Raw genomic sequence first — 24,605 nt, 5'->3', positions numbered from 1 at the left:
GAGATTGGCGGGGGGAGATGGGGAGATTGGCGGGGGGGGTGAGGAGAGTGGCGGGAGAGATGAGGAGATTGGTGGGGGGAGATGGGGCGATTGGCAGGGAGATGGGGAGATTGGCGGGCTAGATGGGGGGGATGGGGAGATTGGCAGGGGGAGATGGGGGGATGGGGAGATTGGCGGGGGAGATGGGGAAATTGGCAGGGGGAGATGGGGAGATTGGCGGGGGGATGGGGTGATTGCCGGTGGATGGGGAGATTGGCGGGGGTGTGGGGAAATTGGCGGTGGGATGGGGAGATTGGCGGGGGGGTGGGGAGATTGGCGGGGGGGTGGGGAGATTGGCGGGGGGGTGGGGAGATTGGCAGGGGGGATGGGGAGATTGGCGGGGGGGATGGGGAGATTGGCAGGGGGAGATGGGGAGATTGGCAGGGGGAGATGGGGAGATTGGCGGGGGGATGGGGAGACTGGCGGGGGGATGGGGAGATTGGCGGGGGGGATGGTGAGATTGGCGGGGGAGGTGAGGATATTGGCGGGGGAGATAGGGGAATGGGGAGATTGGCGTGGGGATGGGGAGATTGGCAGGGGGGGATGGGGAGATTGGCGGGGGGGATGGGGAGATTGGCGGGGAGGATGGGGCGATTGGCGGGGGGGATGGGGAGATTGGCAGGGGGAGATGGGGAGATTGGCGGGGGGAGATGGGGAGATTGGCGGGGGGGATGAGGAGAGTGGCGGGAGAGATGAGGAGATTGGTGGGGGGAGATGGGGAGATTGGCAGGGAGATGGGGAGATTTGCGGGGGAGATGGGGGGATGGGGAGATTGGCAGGGGGAGATGGCGGGATGGGTAGATTGGCAGGGAGATGGGGGGATAGGGAGATTGGCAGGGGGAGATGGGGAGATGAGTAGATTGGCGGGGGAGAAGGAGAGATGGGGAGATTGGCAGGGAGAGATGGGGAGATTGGCAGTAGGAGATTGGCGGGGGAGAAGGAGAGATGGGGAGATTGGCAGGGAGAGATGGGGAGATTGGCGGGGGAGATGGGGAGATTGGCAGAGGCAGATGGGGATATTGGCAGTGGGAGATGGGGAGATTGGCGGGGGAGATGGGGGGATAGGAAGATTGGCAGGGGGAGATGGGGAGATGAGTAGATTGGCGAGGGAGATGGGGAGATTGGCAGTGGGAGATGGGGAGATGAGTAGTTTGGCGGGGTAGATGGGGAGATTGGTGGGGGAGATGGGGACATTGGCAGGGAGATGGGGAGATTGGCGGGTTAGATGGGGGGATGGGGAGATTGGCAGGGGGAGATGGGGGGATGGGGAGATTGGCAGGGGAGATGGGGAAATTGGCAGGGGAAGATGGGGAGATTGGCGGGGGGATGGGGAGATTGGCAGGACGGATGGGGAGATTGGCGGGGGAGATGGGGAGATTGGCGGGGGAGATGGGGAGATTGGCGGGGGGATGGGTTGATTGCCGGTGGATGGGGAGATTGGCGGGGGGATGGGGAGATTGGCGGGGGGATGGGGAGATTGGCGGGGGGATGGGGAGATTGGCGGGGGGGTGGGGAGATTGGCGGGGGGGATGGGGAGATTGGCGGGGGGATGGGGAGATTGGCGGGGGGGTGGGGAGATTGGCGGGGGGGTGGGGAGATTGGCGGGGGGGATGGGGAGATTGGCGGGGGGGATGGGGAGATTGGCGGGGGGGATGGGGAGATTGGCGGGGGGATGGGGGGATTGGCAGGGGGAGATGTGGAGATTGGCAGGGGGAGATGGGGAGATTGGCGGGGGGATGGGGAGACTGGCGGGGGGATGGGGAGATTGGCGGGGGGGATGGTTAGATTGGCGGGGGAGGTGAGGATATTGGCGGGGGAGATAGGGGAATGGGGAGATTGGCGGGGGGATGGGGAGATTGGCGTGGGGATGGGGAGATTGGCGGGGGGGATGGGGAGATTGGCGGGGGGGATGGGGAGATTGGCGGGGGGGATGGGGAGATTGGCGGGGGGGATGGGGAGATTGGCGGGGGGGATGGGGAGATTGGCAGGGGGGGATGGGGAGATTGGCAGGGGGGGATGGGGAGATTGGCAGGGGGGGATGGGGAGATTGGCGGGGGGGATGGGGAGATTGGCGGGGGGGATGGGGAGATTGGCGGGGGGGATGGGGAGATTGGCGGGGGGGATGGGGAGATTGGTGGGGGGGATGGGGAGATTGGCGGTGGGGATGGGGAGATTGGCGGGGGGGATGGGGAGATTGGCAGGGGGAGATGGGGAGATTGGCGGGGGGGATGGGGAGATTGGCGGGGGGGTGGGGAGATTGGCGGGGGGGATGGGGAGATTGGCGGGGGGGATGGTGAGATTGGCGGGGGAGATGGGGATATTGGCGGGGGAGATGGGGATATTGGCGGGGGAGATAGGGGAATGGGGAGATTGGCGGGGGGATGGGGAGATTGGCGGGGGGGATGGGGAGATTGGCGGGGGGGATGGGGAGATTGGCAGGGGGAGATGGGGAGATTGGCGGGGGGATGGGGAGATTGGCGGGGGGGGTGGGGAGATTGGCGGGGGGATGGGGAGATTGGCGGGGGGGATGGGGAGATTGGCGGGGGGGATGGGGAGATTGGCGGGGGGGATGGGGATATTGGCGGGGGAGATGGGGATATTGGCGGGGGAGATAGGGGAATGGGGAGATTGGCGGGGGGATGGGGAGATTGGCGTGGGGATGGGGAGATTGGCGGGGGGGATGGGGAGATTGGCGGGGGGGATGGGGAGATTGGCGGGGGGGATGGGGGAATGGGGAGATTGGCGGGTGAGATGGGGGGATGGGGAGATTGGCGGCGTGGATGGGGATATTAGCAGTGGGAGATGGGGAGATTGGCGGGTAAAATGGGAGGATGGGGAGATGAGGAGATTGGCGGGGGGGGATTGGCAGGGGGGATTGGCGGGGGAGATGGGGAGATTGGCGGGGGAAGATGGGAAGATTGGCAGGTGGAGATGGGGAGTTTGGCAGGGGGAGATTGGCGGGGGGATGGGGAGATTGGCGGGGGAGATGGGGATATTGGCGGGGGAGATGGGGGAATGGGGAGATTGGCGGGGGGATGGGGAGATTGGCGGGGGGATGGGGAGATTGGCGGGGAAGATGGGAGGATGGGGGGATGCGGAGATTGGATGGGGGGATTGGCAGGGGGAGATTGGCGGGGGAGATGGGGAGATTGGCGGGGGAAAATGGGAAGATTGGCAGAGGGAGATGGGGAGATTGGCAGGGGGAGATTGGTGGGGGGGAGATGGGGAGATTGGCGGGGAGATGGGGAAATTGGCGGGAGAGGTGGGGTGATTGGCAGTGGGAGATGGGGAAATTGGCAGTGGAGATGGGGAGATTGGCAGGGGGAGATGGGGAGATTGGCAGGGAGATGGGGAAATTGGTGGGGGCGTTTGGCGGGGGAGATGGGGAGATTGGTGGGGGAGATGGGGAGATTGGCAAGGGGAGATGGGTAGATTGGCAGTGGGAGATTGGCGGGGGAGAAGGGGAATTTGGCAGGGGGAGATGGGGGAATGGGGAGATTGGCGGGGGGATGGGGAGATTGGCGTGGGGATGGGGAGATTGGCAGGGGGGATGGGGAGATTGGCGGGGGGGATGGGGAGATTGGCGGGGGGATGGGGGAAATGGGGAGATTGGCGGGTGAGATGGGGGGATGGGGAGATTGGCGGCGTGGATGGGGATATTAGCAGTGGGAGATGGGGAGATTGGCGGGTAAAATGGGAGGATGGGGAGATGAGGAGATTGGCGGGGGGGGATTGGCAGGGGGGATTGGCGGGGGAGATGGGGAGATTGGCGGGGGAAGATGGGAAGATTGGCAGGTGGAGATGGGGAGTTTGGCAGGGGGAGATTGGCGGGGGGATGGGGAGATTGGCGGGGGAGATGGGGATATTGGCGGGGGAGATGGGGGAATGGGGAGATTGGCGGGGGGATGGGGAGATTGGCGGGGGGATGGGGAGATTGGCGGGGAAGATGGGAGGATGGGGAGATGCGGAGATTGGCGGGGGGGATTGGCAGGGGGAGATTGGCGGGGGAGATGGGGAGATTGGCGGGGGAAAATGGGAAGATTGGCAGAGGGAGATGGGGAGATTGGCAGGGGGAGATTGGTGGGGGGGAGATGGGGAGATTGGCGGGGAGATGGGGAAATTGGCGGGAGAGGTGGGGTGATTGGCAGTGGGAGATGGGGAAATTGGCAGTGGAGATGGGGAGATTGGCAGGGGGAGATGGGGAGATTGGCAGGGAGATGGGGAAATTGGTGGGGGCGTTTGGCGGGGGAGATGGGGAGATTGGTGGGGGAGATGGGGAGATTGGCAAGGGGAGATGGGTAGATTGGCAGTGGGAGATTGGCGGGGGAGAAGGGGAATTTGGCAGGGGGAGATAGGGATATTGGCAGTGAGGGATGGGGAGATTGGCCGGGGGAGATGGGGGGATGGGAAGTTTGGCGGGGGGGATGGGGAGATTGGCAGTGGGGTGGGGAGATTGGCGGGGGAGATGGGGAGATTGGCGGGGGGGATGGGGAGATTGGCGGGGGGGTTGGGGAGATTGGCGGGGGGGTGGGGAGATTGGCAGGGGGGATGGGGAGATTGGCAGGGGGGATGGGGAGATTGGCGGTGGTGATGGGGAGATTGGCGGGGGGGATGGGGAGATTGGCGGGGGGGATGGGGAGATTGGCGGGGGGATGGGGAGATTGGCGGGGGGATGGGGAGATTGGTGGGGGGGATGGGGAGTTTGGCGGGCGGGATGGGGAGATTGGCGGGGGGGATGGGGAGATTGGCAGGGGGAGATGGGGAGATTGGCGGGGGGGATGGGGAGATTGGCGGGGGGGATGGGGAGATTGGCGGGGGGGATGGGGAGATTGGCAGGGGGAGATGGGGAGATTGGCGGGGGGATGGGGAGATTGGCGGGGGGGATGGGGAGATTTGCGGGGGGGTGGGGAGATTGGCGGGGATGGGGAGATTGGCGGGGGGGATGGGGAGATTGGCGGGGGGGTGGGGAGATTGGCGGGGGGATGGGGGGATTGGCAGGGGGAGATGGGGAGATTGGCAGGGGGAGATGGGGAGATTGGCGGGGGGATGGGGAGACTGGCGGGGGGATGGGGAGACTGGCGGGGGGGATGGTGAGATTGGCGGGAGATGGGGATATTGACGGGGGAGATGGGCATATTGGCGGGGGAGATAGGGGAATGGGGAGATTGGCGGGGGGATGGGGAGATTGGCGTGGGGATGGGGAGATTGGCGGGGGGGATGAGGAGATTGGCGGGGGGGATGGGGAGATTGGCGGGGGGGATGGGGAGATTGGCGGGGGGGATGGGGGAATGGGGAGATTGGCGGGTGAGATGGGGGGATGGGGAGATTGGCGGCGTGGATGGGGATATTAGCAGTGGGAGATGGGGAGATTGGCGGGTAAAATGGGAGGATGGGGAGATGAGGAGATTGGCGGGGGGGGATTGGCAGGGGGGATTGGCGGGGGAGATGGGGAGATTGGCGGGGGAAGATGGGAAGATTGGCAGGTGGAGATGGGGAGTTTGGCAGGTGGAGATTGGCGGGGGGGATGGGGAGATTGGCGGGGGAGATGGGGATATTGGCGGGGGAGATGGGGGAATGGGGAGATTGGCGGGGGGATGGGGAGATTGGCGGGGGGATGGGGAGATTGGCGGGGGGATGGGGAGATTGGCGGGGAAGATGGGAGGATGGGGAGATGCGGAGATTGGCGGGGGGGGATTGGCAGGGGGAGATTGGCGGGGGAGATGGGGAGATTAGCGGGGGAAAATGGGAAGATTGGCAGAGGGAGATGGGGAGATTGGCAGGGGGAGATTGGTGGGGGGGAGATGGGGAGATTGGCGGGGAGATGGGGAAATTGGCGGGAGAGGTGGGGTGATTGGCAGTGGGAGATGGGGAAATTGGCAGTGGAGATGGGGAGATTGGCAGGGGGAGATGGGGAGATTGGCAGGGAGATGGGGAAATTGGTGGGGGCGTTTGGCGGGGGAGATGGGGAGATTGGTGGGGGAGATGGGGAGATTGGCAAGGGGAGATGGGTAGATTGGCAGTGGGAGATTGGCGGGGGAGAAGGGGAATTTGGCAGGGGGAGATAGGGATATTGGCAGTGAGGGATGGGGAGATTGGCCGGGGGAGATGGGGGGATGGGAAGTTTGGAGGGGGGGATGGGGTGATTGGCAGTGGGGTGGGGAGATTGGCGGGGGAGATGGGGAGATTGGCGGGGGGGATGGGGAGATTGGCGGGGGGGGTGGGGAGATTGGCAAGGGGGATGGGGAGATTGGCAGGGGGGATTGGGAGATTGGCGGGGGGGATGGGGAGATTGGCGGGGGGGATGGGGAGATTGGCGGGGGGGATGGGGAGATTGGCGGGCGGATGGGGAGATTGGCGGGGGGATGGGGAGATTGGCGGGGGGATGGGGAGACTGGCGGGGGGATGGGGAGACTGGCGGGGGGATGGGGAGATTGGCGGGGAGATGGGGAGATTGGCGGGGTGATGGGGAGATTGGCGGGGTGATGGGGAGATTGGCGGGGGAGATGGGGAGATTGGCGGGGGAGATTGGGAGATTGGCAGGGGAGATGGGGAGATTGGCGGGGGAGATGGGGAGATTGGCGGGGGTGTGGGGAGATTGGCGGGGGAGATGGGGAGATTGGCGGGGGGATTGGCGGGGGAGATGGGGAGATTGGCGGGGGGTGGGGAGATTGGCGCGGGAATGGGGAGATTGGCGGAGGGGGTGGGGAGATTGGCGGGGGGAGATGGGGAGATTGGCGGGGGGATTGGCGGGGGGGTGGGGCGGGGAGATTGGCGGGGGAGATTGGCCGGGGGGGATGGGGAGATTGGCGGGGGAGATCGGGAGATTGGCCGGGGGGGATGGGGAGATTGGCGGGGGGATGGGGAGATTGGCGGGGGGATGGGGAGATTGGCGGGGTGGATGGGGAAATGGCGGGGGAGATCGGGAGATTGGCGGGGGAGATCGGGAGATTGGCGGGGGTGATGGGGAAATTGGCGGGGGGATGGGGAGATTGGCGGGGGGATGGGGAGATTGGCGGGGGGGATGGGGAGATTGGCGGGGGGGATGGAGAGATTGGCGGGGAGATGGGGAGATTGGCGGGGGGTGGGGAGGTTGGAGGGGGGAGATGGGGAGATTGGCGGGTGGGTGGGGTGGGGAGATTGGCGGGGGGATGGGGAGATTGGCGGGGGGGATGGGGAGATTGGCGGGGGGGTGGGGTGGGGAGATTGGCGGGGGGATGGGGAGATTGGCGGGGGGGATGGGGAGATTGGCGGGGTGGGGGGGATGGGGAGATATCCCTTTCCCAACACCCTCCCCACTCCAGCCCCGGTGGTCACTCCCCCGCAAACTCCCTGGATTCCCTCACCCCTTCCTCTCCGTCCCCCTCCTCACCGGGAGCTGCCGATCTCTTTCAGAGGGAACTCTTCGAGACTCTGCGCGTATCCTGCAGCCTCCACGGGGGGGAGGACCAGCGCCGAGCCCTGGCAGCCGAACCCGTCCGCCATCGGCCCGCTCCAACCGCCGCAACGACTGTTCCCATAGCAACCGGTACGCAACGCGTTGCACATGTGCAGCAATGGGGGTGGGGCAGAATTTGCAGTCAGCCAATGGGAAAAGGGAGCCGCCGCTCTAAATCCGCGTCCAGGAATAATCTCCGCCCATTTCGCTCTACGTCATCGTATAGCCCCGCCCCCATGTGGGTGCGGCTTGATATGTCCACGCCCCATTCAAGTTGTGTCCGATAGTCGACGTTCCCTCAGTGGGTGTGTCCCACTAAAACCACGCCTAGAGTGGGCGTGTCCCAGGGCAGGGATTCCCTCCGCTCGGCAGTGTATCTCAGTCGAGCCCACCTGGAAAGGAAAAGTGTACTAATTCTCGGTTCAGGAAAGGAATATATTTTATTAATGGTCTCTATGTCTAGCTCTAGTTTTTGTCTCAGATTTCCCAAGTTCTTTGATTTTATTCTACTAATGTATTTGCTGATAATGTAATTATCAGGCCTGATTTTGATGGATACTTAGCACTGTCAGTCTTCCTTAGACTTGACCCTGCATCTGTCAACTCAAAGCATTTTTGACCAAAATGTTCTAAAACCTTTGTTAATAGGGCAAGGCAAAGGGGCACCTGAGGGAAAAGGGCAATCTGCTAGGTCAACCATGAGATTTAAATAAAGGAAGGTGAGCAACACATCACTTGAAATGGTGGTGAATTAGAATAATAGACGGTACAGAAAGGGAAATACAAAATTACTGGACTAAGAGAGTCATTGAGTCATACAGCATGGAAACAGATCTTTTGGCCCAACACATCCATGCCAACCATATTCCCTAAACTGAACTAGTCCCATTTGCCTGTTTTTGGTCCATATCCCTCTCAACCTCTATCCACGTACTTGACCAAATGTCTTTAAATATTGTAATTGTACCCGCCTCTACCACTTCCTGTTGTAGCTTTTCTGATGTACACTCCACTGTGATTTACAGCAATTGGAGCTCACCCATAGCAATGGTACCAAAACTAAATGGTACCCAAAGATTATGTGTGGGCTATTGGAAAGTCAATACAGTCTTATTCATATCCTATTCCATGTTTGGAAGACTGTATTGAGATGGTGGGACAAGCAAGTCATATTTCTAAATTGGACTGACTCAGTGGATACTGGCAGGGACCTTTATCTGAAAGAGTGAAGACAATTTTGGCTTTCATAATATCAAATGGACTATACCAATTTAAAGCCATGCCATTTGATAGAAAAATGTACCAGCCACATTTCAAAGACTAATCAACAAAGCCATTTCTGGATTACACAATTGTGTGGTATACATCAAAGATCTGGTGATTTTTAGTCACACATGGAAGGAAAATTTGCAGCACCTATTGGAATTGTTTGATCAACTTCAGGAGGCAGCCTTGGTGATCAGGGAGGAGAAAGTGAGGACTGCAGAGTCGAGAGTGTGGTGCTGGAAAAGCACAGCAGGTCAGGCAGCATCCGAGGAGCAGGAGAATCGACATTTCGGGCAAGAGCCTTTCATCCTTGGTGATCAGTCTGGCTAAGAGTGAGTTTGCAAAAGCCCAAGTCACATTCTTGAGCCATGTTATTGGACATTGACAGATGGCCCCACAGTATGTAATAGCAAAAGGGAATTTTCCATACCATCAACAAAGATGGCTGTATTTTGATTCCTGGAATTGACTGGGTTTTATCAGAAGTTCGTACCAAAATTTAGCAGTGTGGTTGCTCTACTGACTGACTTACTGAAGTGCAGAACATTTCAGTGGATGGTGGACTGTCAGAAGGCCTTTGATAGCCTGAAAGCTGTGGTAACTACTGCCCAAGTGTTAGCCACACCTAATTATACAAAGCATTTCAAGTTGGTTATCAATGCAAGTGATGTGGGTGTCAGTGCCGTACTCTTACAAGAAGATGATGAGAAGATAGAGAGAGAGGGGTGCTTTTCCAGAAAATTGAATACTCATCAACAGAAATATTCCACAATTATAATATTTCAACATTTATATTGCCAGTAATGTGTCTGAGACAATTATATATACTGATCATAACCCATTAAAGTTTTTGGAGAAATTTAAGGACAAACATTCTAGACTGTTTAGACGGCGCTTATTACTGCAGCCATTCATTTTGAAAATTATACACGTGGCAGGATGAGAAAATGTAATTGCCGACTTGTTTTCGTGACTTTGATGAAGAAAGATGGATGCGTCCAGTGGCAGAAGTAAACAGACTGAAATTGATTGTGTGAGTGAATTGTTGCATGCTTAGAGTCAATGTAATGTATATGTATTATCGTGGACTAGTAGAGTAAGACCAAGGGTTTTTTTAAAAAATGAAGCCATCAATGTGACAATACTGTGGCCTTAAGAGGTTGTTTCATTCTGGTTTCTTTTAAAAGAGAGATTGAAGGAAAGGTGAAAAGCTGGCTGCTGAAAGCCACTTGAGTAAACAGCTTGGTAGATTTTTTTTAATGCAGCCTGAATGGGTGTAGCCAACTCTCACAGATCAGGATTTCTGGGTAACATCAGAATCTGTTGGGGTCTCAACAGTGTTGGAAGCTTCAGTGAATGTCTCCTGGCTGTTACTTTCTCTGAATTTTCTCTTAATGATTTTTCCTCCTGAATTGGAGAACTGTATGTGAGAATTTGTGTCTGAAATTTCTTTTTTTTGCCAAGGAATATGTTTATGAGATGTTACTATATTGGAACAGTCAATTACTAATACTTACTGAATCTATTATACAGTTAGGTTTTCTTATAAAGAAGAATATTCTATATTCCTCTTGCTTTGGCTGTATTTTAATTGCAATGTTTAAATAAATTGTGTTTTGCTTAACATTGAATCAGTTGCCCAGTTGCATTTTACACTTAGCGTTAAAATAAGAAATATTTAGGGTCTATAATATTTTGAGGGTGTCTGGTCTGGTCCATAACAAGGGCTTAGTTGTATAGTTACCCAGGAGTTAGTCAAGGATTTTTCTATCTATCATTTCTTGGCTAACTGTCCAGATAAATATGTCAAAACTCTCAGTAGTCTTTCACTCTACTTCAGAGTTGGATCCATCGCATCACAGGGAGTACGGTAATTTCCTCTTGGAAGCTGAAACTTCCAGGACAAATCCAATGGAGGCCAGTCCATTGGGACCTCTCTGGAGTATCAACATTCATCTTGCATTCTACATCATGTCTCTGAGGATTGGGAGTGCAAAAGACCTGGGCCAGTGTGCTTTAGATTTTAATTGAGGGATAAATAAATAAATAGGCTAACTGGGGAAATCTGTCACTCAATTTTGGACAAACAGACATTTTGTCTGAAAGATAGCACTAGCAACAGTTAACAATCCTTTAGTACTTCACTAAATTTTGCACTCAAATCCCTATTATGCCCTAGACCAAACCCCCTCAAAATATATTGAGAAGATAAACTAAACCCTAACATTTTCTTATTTTTAAAAGTAAGTGTAAGGCGTTACGTTGCAGATGCAATTGAATTGGTCAAATTACCTGACTTTATCAAAATACACTTTATTTGTACACCACAGTTAAAGTACAGACAAATAAAAGCTTAAGAAAATTACTACTAACCAACAGTTCCAATATACTAACATCCTATAAAGACACCCTTGGCAATGGCAAATTCAGTAAAATAGATAGTCTCACATGCAATTCTAGCAGTAGGAAGAGAACACCAGCTTTTAGTTGTAACAGAGAGAGGAATAAAAGTTTTTACATTCAACTTCAAGACCTCAGTAAATGCTGAAAGTTAAAACTAAAAAATTCCTGATTCTGTGGGAGTTTGACTTTACCCATTCAGGCTGCTTATATTGTTCCAACATTAAAAAAACCCCCAAAGCTTCACAAGCTGTTTAATTTATTGGCTTCGAGCAGAATCTTTGTCTCAACCTTTCTTTGTCAAAAAACCAGGACAAAATATGCCTCTTAAAGGCAAAGTATCGTCACGACCCTACAATCCTTACTCTGAGGTGTGACTTCTACCATCTGAAACAAAACTGGATTGTCCAACAGGTTACAAATGAAATGTTTCATTGAACACAAAACCTTCTAACATAAGTGATCCTTTTTAGAGGATTACAATTAATAGAAGACATGAACAAAACAGTAGAAAGTTATCATAATCTTGCTCTTACTATCCTTTTATGACGCTACCTGGCTGCCTCTTGATTTACTGTTAGGTCACACTAAATTATCCCTATGTTATATACTCTAAAAGGGCCCACTCTCAGAGGAAAACAACTCAGCAAGTTAAATCATAGTTACTTTAAAGATCAGCTGCTTTGTCCAGTGCAATCGGTTGAGGGCTCTGCATTGAGGGCCATTGTCCATCATTCGATCCCACAGCTGACCTGTAGATGGCACCAAAGCACTGCTCTGTGTTAGCTTAACTAATCGCTGCCTCTCCCTCTCTCTGTATATATATTACATATACATGTACATTGAATCAAAAACCTCTTGTGGAAATATTTAGCTTGATAGTGGCCTCTTAAACACTGAACTCTGCTCTTGGCTGCAGACATTCAGACTGTATGCTGACCCGGAGTATGAATCAGCACTAACTGAAATGTGGGTGAGACAGGCCACCTCTTGATACAATCCCCACTTAGAGTCCATCACAAGATCCTCTGGGTTTAGGTGAGTGTTGAATGCAGGCAGAGTTGTCTGAGGCTTTGATTAATATTTTTAAAAATTCTAGCCTTCCGGCACCATGGGAAACTCATTGCCTTTGGTGCTATTGCTTTCATTATCCCCATTTCCAGAAGGATGGCATGTTTGCACAGCAGTTAGCACTGCTGTCTCACAGCGCCAGAGACCTGGGTTCAATTCCCGCCTCAGGCAACTGTCTGTGTGGAGTTTGCACATTCTCCCTGTGTCTGCGAGGGTTTCATCCCACAGTCCAAAAATGTGCAGGTTAGGTGAATTGGCCATGCTAAATTTCCCCTAGTGTTAGGTGAAGGGGTAAATGTAGAGGAATGGGTCTGGGTGGGTTGCTCTTCGGAGGGTCAGTGTGGACTTGTTGGGCTGAAGGGCCTGTTCCCACACTGGAAGTAATCTAAAGTATATCCTTAGACTTCCTCAGTCCCCTTTGTGAGAACCTGCACACACAGCCCAATAGGACATCACTCCAACTTGGTAAGGTGTCCAGCTCTGTCTAAGAATAGCAACTGCATTGGTCATTGTCCAGGCGAAAGTGAGGACTGCAGATGCTGGAGATTAGAGTGGTGCTAGAAAAGCACAGCAAGTTAGGCAGTATCTGAGGAGCAGGAAAATCGACGTTTCAGGCAGGAGCCCTTTATCAGGAATGAGGCTGGAAGACTTGGGGGTGGCTCGTTGATTTTTCTGCTCCTCGGATGCTGCCTGACTTGCTGTGCTTTTCCAGCACCATTCCAGTCTTGGTCATTGTCCATCTGAGTAAACTACATTTCAATAGGTACCACTGGTAACTAAGATCATGGACGTTTGTAGGGAAAATTTACTATGGAAGTTCACCAGTAATTAAATACATTTTGAGTCACAGCATCCCTATGATGGTACAGTCCTTAATTTGAATGTCTCCACTGTTGATGCAGATTAGGGACTGCGTGGTAAAAGTTTGATTTTTGAAGATGAAAATAGGAAGATAATGATTGCACTTACACTTTTCAGGATTTCAAAATGTCTCAAAGCACTTTAGAATGAATGAACTATAACATCGGGATGCACATTGAAAACATTGTGTGGGCAGCAAAAAGCAGTCATGGACTAATGATAGTTTACTGATGCTGGGTTATTAGACACTGCACTGAGAAGAACTCAGCTCTTCTGCACAGAGAGCCAAGGGGATGTTTTTTTCTTCAAGAGAGCAGACAGGACTTCTCGGGTTTCACATGACAAGTGGAAAGATGGTGTCTCAGACAGTGCAGCACCCCTTTGGTACAGCACTGGAGTATCAGCCAGGAGTGTGTGCTCAGGTCCCTAGCCTGGAATTTGAAAAGCAGTGAGTCCTGACTTGGCACATCTGGCCCACCAGGAGGAGGATTGAGATCACAGCCAGAACGTTACTTGATTTGACTTGATTTATTATTGTCACACGTATCTAAGTACAGTGAAAAGTTTTGTTTTGTGTGCAGTACAGGCAGATCATAACAGAAAAATCACAGGGTGATTGAACAGAGTGAGAAATACAAAGTTACAGCTGCAAAGCAAGTTCACATAAAGCAAGATTAACATTAGATTTGAAATTTGAGAGGTCCATTCAGAAGTCTAATAACAATGGGAAAGAAGCTGTATTTGAACATATTAGTATATGTGTTTAAGATTTTGTATCTTCTGCTTGATGGAAGAGATTACAACTGGGGTGGGAGGGCTCTTTGATGATGTTGGCTGCCTTTGCTCAGCAATGAAAAGTGTAGATGGAATCAATGGATGAAAGGTTGGCTTGCGTGATGGACTGTACTGCGTTCACAACTCTCTGTAGTTTTAAAGATTAGATTAGATTCCCTGCAGTACGATCCTGGGCAGAACTTTGAGTTATAACAGAGGTGTACACTGATAGTAATGTCCAGGCACCCATCAGTCAGATTTGATATCAGTGGAGGTAACACCCACACAATAGGTCACAAAACACTTACATTCACACTCCAAATAATCAATCCTCAGGACATATAGCCCACACCACACCTCATCTCGCAATTCTAACAACTGAAAAGGCTAAATCATTGAACCTTGACAATAAAGACAGCCTCTCCACCACTTCTTCATCCCTTGTCACTATAATTTTTATTGAAGTCAGCTGAAATAAGATTTAAAACCAGATGCTCACGAGCTCCCACCCAATGTAGTAAAGTCAAGATCTTCATGGAAAATGTAACAGGGACTAGAATCCAACCCAATGTTTTTTTCAGTGTGCCTGAACCCTAACTTTCAAAAATCTATCATCCACCATCACTCTCCCAGCTCCACCATTGTGGCAATGGGACTCCCCAGAATATCACCCCCTGGTGGACAATTTGGTAACCTGGGGGGAAAAGCTCAGTATGCCAGTTTGATCATGGCTGATTTAGCAGCTGCTTACTGTTCATCTGTATCTCTTGAAACCTGTCCCCAATGAAAATCTATCAAACTCAAATTTAAAAGCTTCAACTGACCCAAGATCCATAGCTTTTGAGGGATGGGGAGCAGGAAGAGTTCCCAGTTTCTACTGTAGATGAAACTTCTAGATTTTTCTTGAAAACAGGTGAAAAGTTCTCATTTTAAGTTTATACCTCCTTGTTTGTCACCAGAGGAAATGTTAACCACAGAATCCCTTTATCGTTCACCCACCTCCATTAAGTCACCCCACATTGTCTAAACCCTATCAGGTAAATTGATGTAGCCTGGCCCTGCAATTGAACCACTGAGCCTCAGAGTCAATTCCTCTTCAAGACCGACATATACATCCTATTCGTAACTTGTATGTTTTATCTCACCTTCAATGTACCTGTACAGATATGCTTGTGATAGCATCAGGGAGACGTGGTGGCAGGGTGATATCACTGGACTAATAATTTTGGGTCATGGGTTCAAGTCCCATCATAGCAGATAGTAAAATCTGAATATAAAATATCTATCTTACTTGTAAGAATATGTAATTATTTTCATTTTTTTAAAAAAAAACTATCTGGTTCACTCATATTCATTAGGGAAGAAAAATCTGCTGTCCTTACTTGGTCTAGTCTACAGACCCACGGCAATGTGCTTGACTCTTAACTGCCCCTCTGAAATAGACTAGCAAGCCGAACACTTCAGGGCAATGAGGGAGGGGAATAACTGTAGGCCATGGTGGCATACCATGAATAAACGTAAAAAATCAAAGCATTAAAGCATGTGACCTGAGGATATAAAGGTCTCATACACCATCTTACCGAGGATCACTTGAAGCATGTAAACGTGTTGCCCTGTGTAACTTGCTGGCTAATTCTAGCTCACACACCATAACCCTGAGGAATGTAATGTTTCAGTATACAATATTTGTGATGTCTGTCAGGTTCTTCAGTATCCACCATCAGATTTTTATATGGGGTCTAGCATAAGCAAGAGACATCAGCTCTGACACTGGAAAGTTCCTATGGTCAAGGCTACTAAAAAGCAGCAACGCTGACAAGTGCTTCTGTCTGAGGAAGTCATTATTGCCTGTAGCCTCCTTGCTCACCAGCCTGAGCGGTTTATATAGCGACCTGAGCGAGTCAAGTGCACCTCGCAGTGAGAGCACCCCAGAAACACTCACCCTGTACAAACACACACATACAATTGTAACGTAACACAGACCGAATTACCCAACTGGTGAACTTAAAAAGCAAAATAAAAACCCACAAAAAGCAGGAAGGAGACCCCATTCTTTCACTCGGTGTTTGACTGATTTACTCTGACCTGCAGCCGGAGGGGTTTCGTTTTGCACGGGGAGGAAGTAGTTATCTGTCTATGTGGGTTAATCTGGGAGGGTTCCTGTGCATTTCTTTTTGAAGGCGGTGTTCGCAATGTGTCACTTGCATTTAACTTTCGGCAGGATATCATAGTCTTGAAAGCTGAGAGATAGAGAGAGGAGGGGCGTGTTCCTGTCTCTCTCCCGCGTCCAAGTGAAAGTGGACAGTTTGGAAGGTGGGTGCACACTGCCACCTGACAGAGCAGCGAAAGGAGGAGGCGGGGGGAAGCCAGAGCAGATACCGTGAAGGACCAGTCACTGGCCAGCTCACCGTCAGTGTGCGCTTCAGGAAGAAAAAAAACTGGGGGGAGACTGGAACGGTGCGCCTGTGACCCAAGGTTAATTGAGAGATACAAGCTCCTATGTTTGATCAGTTGCCTTGAGAGATCTTTTAGGCTAAGACTTAAGCCATTTCAATCATTACACCCCCACCCCGGCCAGCAGTTTGCTGCTTTTTCTCCTCCTTCACTCTGAGATTTGCACTGGGACAGTCCTCAAGCTTTCCGGGGGATTGCTGCTGCTGCTGCTGGAAAGAAGGAGCAGTGGGACTGACGATGTTGGGGATGAGGAGTGCTCGCCGCTCAGCTCCGAGATGCGGATTCCCCTTCAGCCTCTGCTGGGGACTCAGTGCCTTCCTCCTTCAAATCCTGCTCCTGTCTGCCCTTGGGGAGAAACTGACCGGTGCATGGAGACCTTCCCAAGCCCGGCTCCGGCTCACCTTCTCAGGTAGACTTCCAATTGTTTGATGTCCTTGTACTGTCTCTCCAATCTCTTTCTACGCTGTTCCTCATCATGTGTTTCCGCGTCTCTTTCTCTCAGCTGACTGCCTCTAACTAAATCAACCACTAAATAAATTTCCCTCTCCCTATTCCGTTTTCTCTCTCTGTGTTTTCCTTTTGTTTCTGACACAGATTCTTCCTAGTTCTCGTGTGTCTCTCTGTTTGCTTCTCCGCCCCGTTCTGTGCCCCTCTCCCTAACTCTTGCTGAAATATTTTTCAGCTTCTGGCTCTCGCTGTCAGTTTTAGTCCGTGTCCCATTTTTTTGTCTCTGTCTCTTACCTTCGTTGCCTGTTTGCTTACTTCTCTTTGGTTCTGATTGTCAGTGTTCTTCCCCCTGGCGTACTACTTACCTGGCTTAATCCTCTAAATGTAGTCTCTCCCTCTCTCTCTCTCAGAAATAATGTGATTTATATTTGAATACTTTTTCCCTTGGTGAGTATTAGCCGGAATTTTAAAATCCAGTATCCCAAAGGTTTTGAAAATACAAACCCACCATTATTTTAACATGAGTAATGTGAACACAAAGCATATTTACAAATTAAACATGCCATTCAAACTAGTCCCTGTGTTTGTAGTTGGAAAAAAAACCCATCAATAACTTAATTTATATTAGATGTGCTGCCTGTTATGGCTGAGTGACAGGTCCCTGGCACTGCGTTAATGTCTAAATGCTAATTGATTTGTGTAAAAGTTAACTGACTCTTAACAGAGCCTCCTAACTCTCATTAACTATTATCCACCTAACAATTCCACAGCAGTGCCAAAGTTATCAAAGAAAGAACGGACTTGTTGTTACACAGTACAGTGCTTTTTGTAACCTCAGAATGGCCCAGAGCACTTTCCAGCTAATTAAGTGCTCTTGAAGCATGGCCACTGTTATAATGGAAGTAACGCAGCAGGTAATTTGCCCATTTTGAAATCCCCAAGCAAATGGCAATGAGAAAATGACCAGACAGTCTGCTATAGGTGTTGCTTGAAGGATACATTTTGGCTAGAACTCTTGGAGAGCCCTCCTAGCATAGACAGTTACAGAAATAATTCCCCTTGTTTAAAATTCATTGATGGGATATGGATGTCATTGGCATTTACTGAGCATCTGTAATTGTTTATAAGGCATGAGACATCTTCTTAAACTGCAGCAATCTGATGCACTTTAGTCTTTCACTAATGTTTCTAAACCCATTCTGCGTCTTATTCCCAGTGCTGCACAGTAACTATGAATGTACCCTGGAGTTCTGCAGCCCAAAAAGTGCACTTGCTTATTTTGAATACTAAGTTATGCAGCTGATGTTGTTGACAGTATAAAGGTTTGGGTGTAAACCTTTATGGTTGATATAGTTCTGTGAAGGTGACCCTTTCTAATGGTCAGAAATGTTTTTTAAAAAAAAAGCAGAATCAAAACAGCATTTCTAATAAATCATACAATTGAACCTAAATGACTAGATAAGCTATCTGATGAGAATGTTATTGCCGTGTTTACTAAGATGAACTTTTACAACCTACAGGAAGAGTGGGCAGAAGCCAAACAAAGCAAAATTCAGGAGGGAAGATGCATATCAGCTGATGTGCTGTCTAGCAGCCTCAAAGTAATCAAAGTAACTGGAAAAAGATATTTTCCATTACAATTCAATGAGTAAATTGAGCCTGTGTCTGTGTCTCAGAGACAGGAACAGAGAGCATCACATCCAGTAAATGAATAGAAATTCACCATATGCAACACTTATGACCTCATCAGTTGAGTAACAAATTTTAAAATGGCAAATGTGAATAATTCTTCACTATGGGTAAATATTGAGAAAAGATATTGCAGGAAAAAGAGTTGATTTTTTTTTGCCAGTGCTTATGACCATATCTTTCCAAATTGTCATATATAAAGTTTAATTTGTTTTCTTCTGTGTAATCTTATTTTCTTTTGTCAGAAGTATATTAGCTGTGCCTTGTGAATATGTTCAGTAATTTATCACCATGGCAACCAAATAGTAAGAATAAAACCTATGGTCTATCAAGCCAGATTCCACTTTGGAATCTAACGTTTTTCCAGTATTGCCATCAACTGGGGTCATAATTTTCAAAATGATAAATTTTGTTAGTCTTAGTTTGATAGAGGTGTGCGGCCTACTTTCCAGACACTTCCATATTATTCCACAATCCAATAAAATTGGCATGATGGCTCACCCAGCAAATGTTGCTGACCTCTACTTGCCTTACAGAAAATGCCGGGAGAAAGTGAGGTCTGCAGATGCTGGAGATCAGAGATGGAAATGTGTTGCTGGAAAAGCGCAGCAGGTCAGGCAGCATCTAGGGAACAGGAGAATCGACGTTTCGGGCATTAGCCCTTCTTCAGGAAAGAAGGGCTAATGCCCGAAACGTCGATTCTCCTGTTCCCTAGATGCTGCCTGACCTGCTGCGCTTTTCCAGCAACACATTTCCATTACAGAAAATGCCGCCTTGAACTGCTGAGACACCTGGGTATATGGAGTTCCACAGTGGTAATTGAAAAGGTGTTACAGAATTTTAACCCAATGATGGTGAAGGAACAGTGATAAATTCATGGTCACGATGATGTGAGTTGAAGAAGAACTTGCACGTGGTGGTGTTCCCATTGTCTTTCTAAATATTATAGGTCGGAGGTTTGATGGGTGCTGTTGAAGAAGCCTTAGTGAGTTGTGCATCTTGTAGATAGCACACATTACTGTGCAAATGGTGGTGAAGGGAATGAATATTGAAGGTGGTTGGGATTTCTGTCAAATGAATTGCTTTTTTCTGGATTGATGCAAGCTGCTTGAAAACTGTTGGTGCTGCACCCATCCAGACAAATGGGGAGTATTCCACAATACCAAGAGGAAGGATCTTGTGAAACTTGAAAGGGTTCAGAAAAGATTTACAAGGATGTGGCCAGGGTTGGAGGGATCGAGCTAGAGGGAGAGGCTGAATAGGCCGGGGCTGTTTTCCCTGGAGCGTCGGAGGCTGAGGGGTGGACTTAGAAGTTTATAAAATCATGAGGGGCATGGATAGGGTAAATAGACAAGGTCTTTTCCTTAGGGTGGGTGAGTCCAGAGCTGGAGGACATTGGTTTAGGGCAAGAAGGGAAAGATTTAAAAGGTATCTAAGGGTCAACGTTTTCACGCAGAGGGTGGTGCATGTGTGGAATGAGCTGTCAGAGGAAGTGGTGAAGGCTGGTACATAAGACCATAAGACATAGGAGTGGAAGTAAGGCCATTTGGCCCATCGAGTCTCTCCGCCATTCAATGGCTGATGGGCATTTCAACTCCACTTACCCGCATTCTCCCTGTAGCCCTTAATTCCTTGTGACATCAAGAATTTATAAGTCTCTGCCTTGAAGACATTTAGCGTCCCGGTTTCCACTGCACTCCACGGCAATGAATTCCACAGGCCCACCATTCTCTGGCTGATGAAGTGTCTCCGTATTTCTGTTCTGAATTTACCCCCTCTAATTCTAAGGCTGTGTCCACGGGTGCTACTCTCCTCGCCTAACGGAAAGAATTTCCTAGCGTCCACCCTTTTCAAGCCTTGTATTAACTTGGAAGTTTCTATTAGATCTCCCCTTAATCTTCTAAACTCCAATGAATGCAATCCCAGGATCCTCAGCTGTTCCTCGTATGTTAGACCTACCATTCCAGGGATCATCCGTGTGAATCTCCGCTGGACACGCTCCAGTGCCAGTATGTCCTTCCTGAGGTGTGGGGACCAAAACTGGACATGGTACTCCAAATGGGGCCTAACCAGAGCTTTATAAAGTCTCAGTAGCACAACAGTGCTTTTATATTTCAACCGTCTTGAGATAAATGACAACGTTGCATTCGCTTTCTTAATCACAGACTCAACTTGCATGTTTATCTTTAGAGAATCCTTGACTAGCACTCCCAGATCCCTTTGTACTTTGGCTTTATGAATGTTCTCACAGTTTAGAAAGTAGTCCATGCTTCTATTCTTTTTTCCAAAGAGCAAGACTTCGCATTTGCTCACATTGAATTCCATCAGCCATTTCCTGGACCACTCTCCTAAACTGTCTAGATCCTTCTGCAGCCTCCCCACTTCCTCAGTACTAGCTGCCTGTTCCAAGAATTTAGAAACCTCATCCTTAATGATGGATTCTAGAATTTTACCAACAAACGAGGTTAGGCTAATTGGCCTATAATTTTCCATCTTTTGTCTTGATCCTTTCTTGAACAAGGGGGTTACAACAGTGATCTTCCAACCATCCGGGATTTTCCCTGACTCCAGTGACTTTTGAAAGATCTCAACCAACGCCTCCGCTATTTCCTCAGCCACCTCCCTCAGAACTCTAGGATGTAGCCCATCGGGGCCAGGAGATTTATCAATTTTAAGACCTTTTTGCTTTTCTAGCACTATCTCTTTTGTAATGGCAACCATACTCAACTCAGTCCCCTGACTCCCTTTAATTGTTGGGATATTACTCCTGTCTTCCACTGTGAAGACTGACGCAAAATACTTAAGTTCTCCAGCTATTTCCTTATCTCCCATCACTAGGCTTCCAGCATCAGTTTGAAGTGGCCCAATGTGTACTTTTGCCTGTCATTTGTTTCTTATGTATTGAAAGAAACTTTTACTATCATTTCTAATATTACTGGCTAGCCTACCTTCATATTTGATCCTCTCCTTCCTTATTTCTCTCTTTGTTATCCTCTGTTTGTTTTTGTAGCCTTCCCAATCTTCTGATTTCTGGCTCTTGGCCACTTTATAGGATCTCTCTTTTTCTTGGCTGTCTAATCCCTCCCCGGATAATCTTTCTTTTCTTGGGGATGAACCTCTGTACAGTGTCCTCAATTATACCCACAAACTCTTGCCATTTTTGCTTTACTGTCCTCCCTGCGAGGCTCTGCTTCCAATCAATTTTCGTCAGTTCCTCTCTCATGCCCTCATAATTACCTTTATTTAACTGTAACACCATTACATCCGATTTTGGCTTCTCTCTTTCAAACTGCAGACTGAACTCTACCATATTATGATCGCTGCTTCCTAAGTGTTCCCTTACTTTAAGATCTTTTATAAAGTCTGGTTCATTACATAGCACTAGGTCCAGAATAGCCTGCTCCCTTGTGGGCTCCATGATAAGCTGTTCCAAAAAGCCATCCTGTAAGCACTCCATGAATTCCCTTTGGATCCACTGGCAACATTATTTACCCAGTCCACCTGCATATTGAAGTCTCCCATGATCACCGTGACCTTGCCTTTCTGACATGCCTTCTCTATTTCCTGGTACATGTTGCGCCCCTGGTCCTGACCACTGTTGGGGGATCTGTACATAACTCCCACTATGGTTTTTTTTGCCTTTGTGGTTCCTCAATTCCACCCACACAGACTCCACATCATCTGACCCTATGTCATTCAGTGCCATAGATTTAATTTTGTTCTTAATTAACAAGGCAACCCTGCCTCCTCTGCCCACCTCCCTGTCTTTTCGATAAGTTGAAAATCCTTGAATGTTTAACTGCCAGTCCTGACCCCCCTGTAACCACGTCTCTGTGATGCCTACCACATCATAATCATTCACAATGATCTGTGCCGTTAGTTCATCTGCTTTGTTATGAATGCTACGAGCATTCAGGTAAAGTGCCTTAATGCTAACTTTCTTATCATTAGACATTTTGGAAGTCATAAGATGTCCTAAGTTATTCTTCCTTTTTGCTGCATTCCCAGTCTCCCTCAAGTTTAAATCCGCCTGCACACATGCTATTCTGCTGCTTATCTTTCCATTTAACTCCATACTCCCTGTCGCTTTCACTTTCCCTTACCTCCCAACTCAGAAGTTTAAAGTCCTACTGACCACCCTATTTATCCTCTTCGCTAGAACATTGGTACCTGATCGGTTCAGGTGGAGACCGTCCCAACGGTACAGATCCCCCCGGTTCCAAAACTTATGCCAATGCCCCATGAAGTGGAATCTCTCTTTACACCAATCCCTTACCCACGTGTTTACTTCCCTAATTTTCTTATCCCTATGCCAATTGGCATGTGGCTCGGGCAGTAATCCGGAGATTATGACCCTTGAGGACCTGTACTTCAATTTCCTTCCTAGTGCTTGATAATCCCCAAACAGATGAATAGGAAGGGTTTAGAGGGACTAGAATAATATAGGATAACTGGTCAGTATGGGCAAGTTGGACCAAAGGGTCTGTTTCTGTGCTGTACATCTCTGAATTCTAACCTGTACCTTTGTAGGTGGTCGTACCTAGGATGATACTCCAGGTTTTTGCCCAGCTCCTCGGTCAATAAGAACCTAACATTCTGATCTAAATACTCCTGTCTATTTAAGGCTCTTTGTCATCTCAATTCCATCCATTACGATAACATCTTCTTCTTGTACACCTTCACTATCTATTCTAATGCAACACTGCCTCCCACTCGTGTGTAAGTGACTGCTACCTAAATTCAGATTTGACAATGATTTTAAAAACAATTTAATATTCCCACTTCATTCTGATGATTGTGAATATCAGTATCAAAGTTGGTATTTGTTGCCTGTCCTCACTTGCCCTTTGTGGTGTACCATTTCTTAAGCTTTTTAGCTTCTCTTGCAATCCTGTTAGGAAGTTCCTTAATCTTGACATTTGTTTAAATTCTTTAGATTCCTTAAAAAGGAAGGTTTTTTTTGCAGATTGGAATGTGGCCAGTATAAATTATTACCATCCATGCTTTTTTTTGCTTGGAGAGTGTGCTTTTTATTTTTTTTTTTAACATTTCTGTTTAACAGTTTTGTAGAAGTGTTCCAGGGAGAAGAACGCCCTTTTAGATAGCAATCAAGAATCTCGTTTCCAATTGTTCTTTGAGGATGGGTGTCACGAATGACATGGAGGTAATGGGCTGAATGGTCTTTGTGTCATGGTGACAAACTTTGAGAATAGGGTTTTACTACTGGTACGCTCCTTCCCCCAGCCAAGACTGCTTCTTGGGGACCTCATGCAACAGCAGGCAGCCATTATAACCAATTACAGTATCAATGAAGGGCACTCATCTCACACAAACACTGGTTTGAATTTTCCAGACAGCACTCTACTGAGTTAGATGCCTATCATGTAGACAGAGGCAGCTTCTCAGTGAAAGGTTGTAGTGAGGTCTCCTCTAGTTGCTCAACCAGCTAGCACCACCGATAGCAGGGAGCTTTAGCCCTTTAGCTCTCTCTGATGTTGGCCTGGTAACTGTGGCTGAATTTTTAAAAAGAGCCTTCTAAAGGTCTCATTGAGGCACCCTCTGGTAACGCCATCCATGTCAGCAGTGCCCACCTTTTCCAGTGGAGCGGCCCGACAGCCTCTTCCACGCTTTTCTTAATTTGGTGCAACACGAGGAGATGGCCTCCCATCACTGCCTCCTCTGGGTTCCCCTGGAGTTCTGCCTGAGGCCATACTGACACTCTGGGACTAAAACCCAGCCTGAGTATGTGAGACAGAGAGATGGAGTGTGAAAGTGAGAGTGATAATGCGAGCTACACTGAACAACATGCAAGAATACTGTGCACATTACAAATAAACTGGTTAAACTGTGCCATTTCATAAATCTCTGTGGGCGGAGACCAAAATTAAGTGGGAACTTCATTCCATTAGAAGTGATCTCCTCAGCCTTTCTGGTGAATATATTTGCCATGTTTGGTCATTGACGGATCATAAAACACTTTGATCCTTCTTGTTTGCCAATCTGGTGGACTTGGAGTACATTATTCTTGAACCAATGTTCCAGTTACCTAAAGGGCATTCACGTCCAATACAGCAGGATAACTCCTTTTTATCATTTGGTATTAGTGGGTTAGATCAGGGATTGTGGTCAAACTCCGCTCAGACTTTTGTGACTTCTACCGATGGGTTTG

The 24,605-nt window shown here is 49.4% G+C and overlaps 2 protein-coding genes across 3 annotated transcripts in view; one reads left to right on the top strand and one right to left on the bottom strand.

Moving 5' to 3' along the window:
• zmynd10 (zinc finger, MYND-type containing 10) overlaps window positions 1-7,551 on the bottom strand; it is an 88,661-nt gene extending 81,110 nt beyond the window's left edge. The window contains exon 1 of the mRNA XM_087994503.1: window positions 7,409-7,551. Coding sequence (XP_087850629.1) covers window positions 7,409-7,521 — 113 coding nt within the window. The 5' untranslated portion in view covers window positions 7,522-7,551. The remainder of the gene's footprint in view (window positions 1-7,408) is intronic.
• An 8,556-nt stretch (window positions 7,552-16,107) lies between these two features.
• Window positions 16,108-24,605, top strand: part of sema3h (sema domain, immunoglobulin domain (Ig), short basic domain, secreted, (semaphorin) 3H) — a 164,993-nt gene continuing 156,495 nt past the window's right edge. The window contains exon 1 of one of the 2 annotated variants that reach the window (XM_043708548.2): window positions 16,108-16,709. In XM_043708548.2, coding sequence (XP_043564483.1) covers window positions 16,538-16,709 — 172 coding nt within the window. In that variant the 5' untranslated portion in view covers window positions 16,108-16,537. The remainder of the gene's footprint in view (window positions 16,710-24,605) is intronic. The other variant, XM_043708547.2, reaches the window with a different exon arrangement.

This window comes from Chiloscyllium plagiosum, unplaced genomic scaffold (assembly GCF_037043375.1).
Source record: "Chiloscyllium plagiosum isolate Xiang-an unplaced genomic scaffold, Cpla_swu_hap1 HiC_scaffold_14, whole genome shotgun sequence".
Classification (NCBI taxonomy): domain Eukaryota; kingdom Metazoa; phylum Chordata; class Chondrichthyes; order Orectolobiformes; family Hemiscylliidae; genus Chiloscyllium; species Chiloscyllium plagiosum.
The sequence above is the reverse complement of the archived record's forward strand: the minus strand, read 5'-3'. Positions and strand labels throughout refer to the sequence as shown.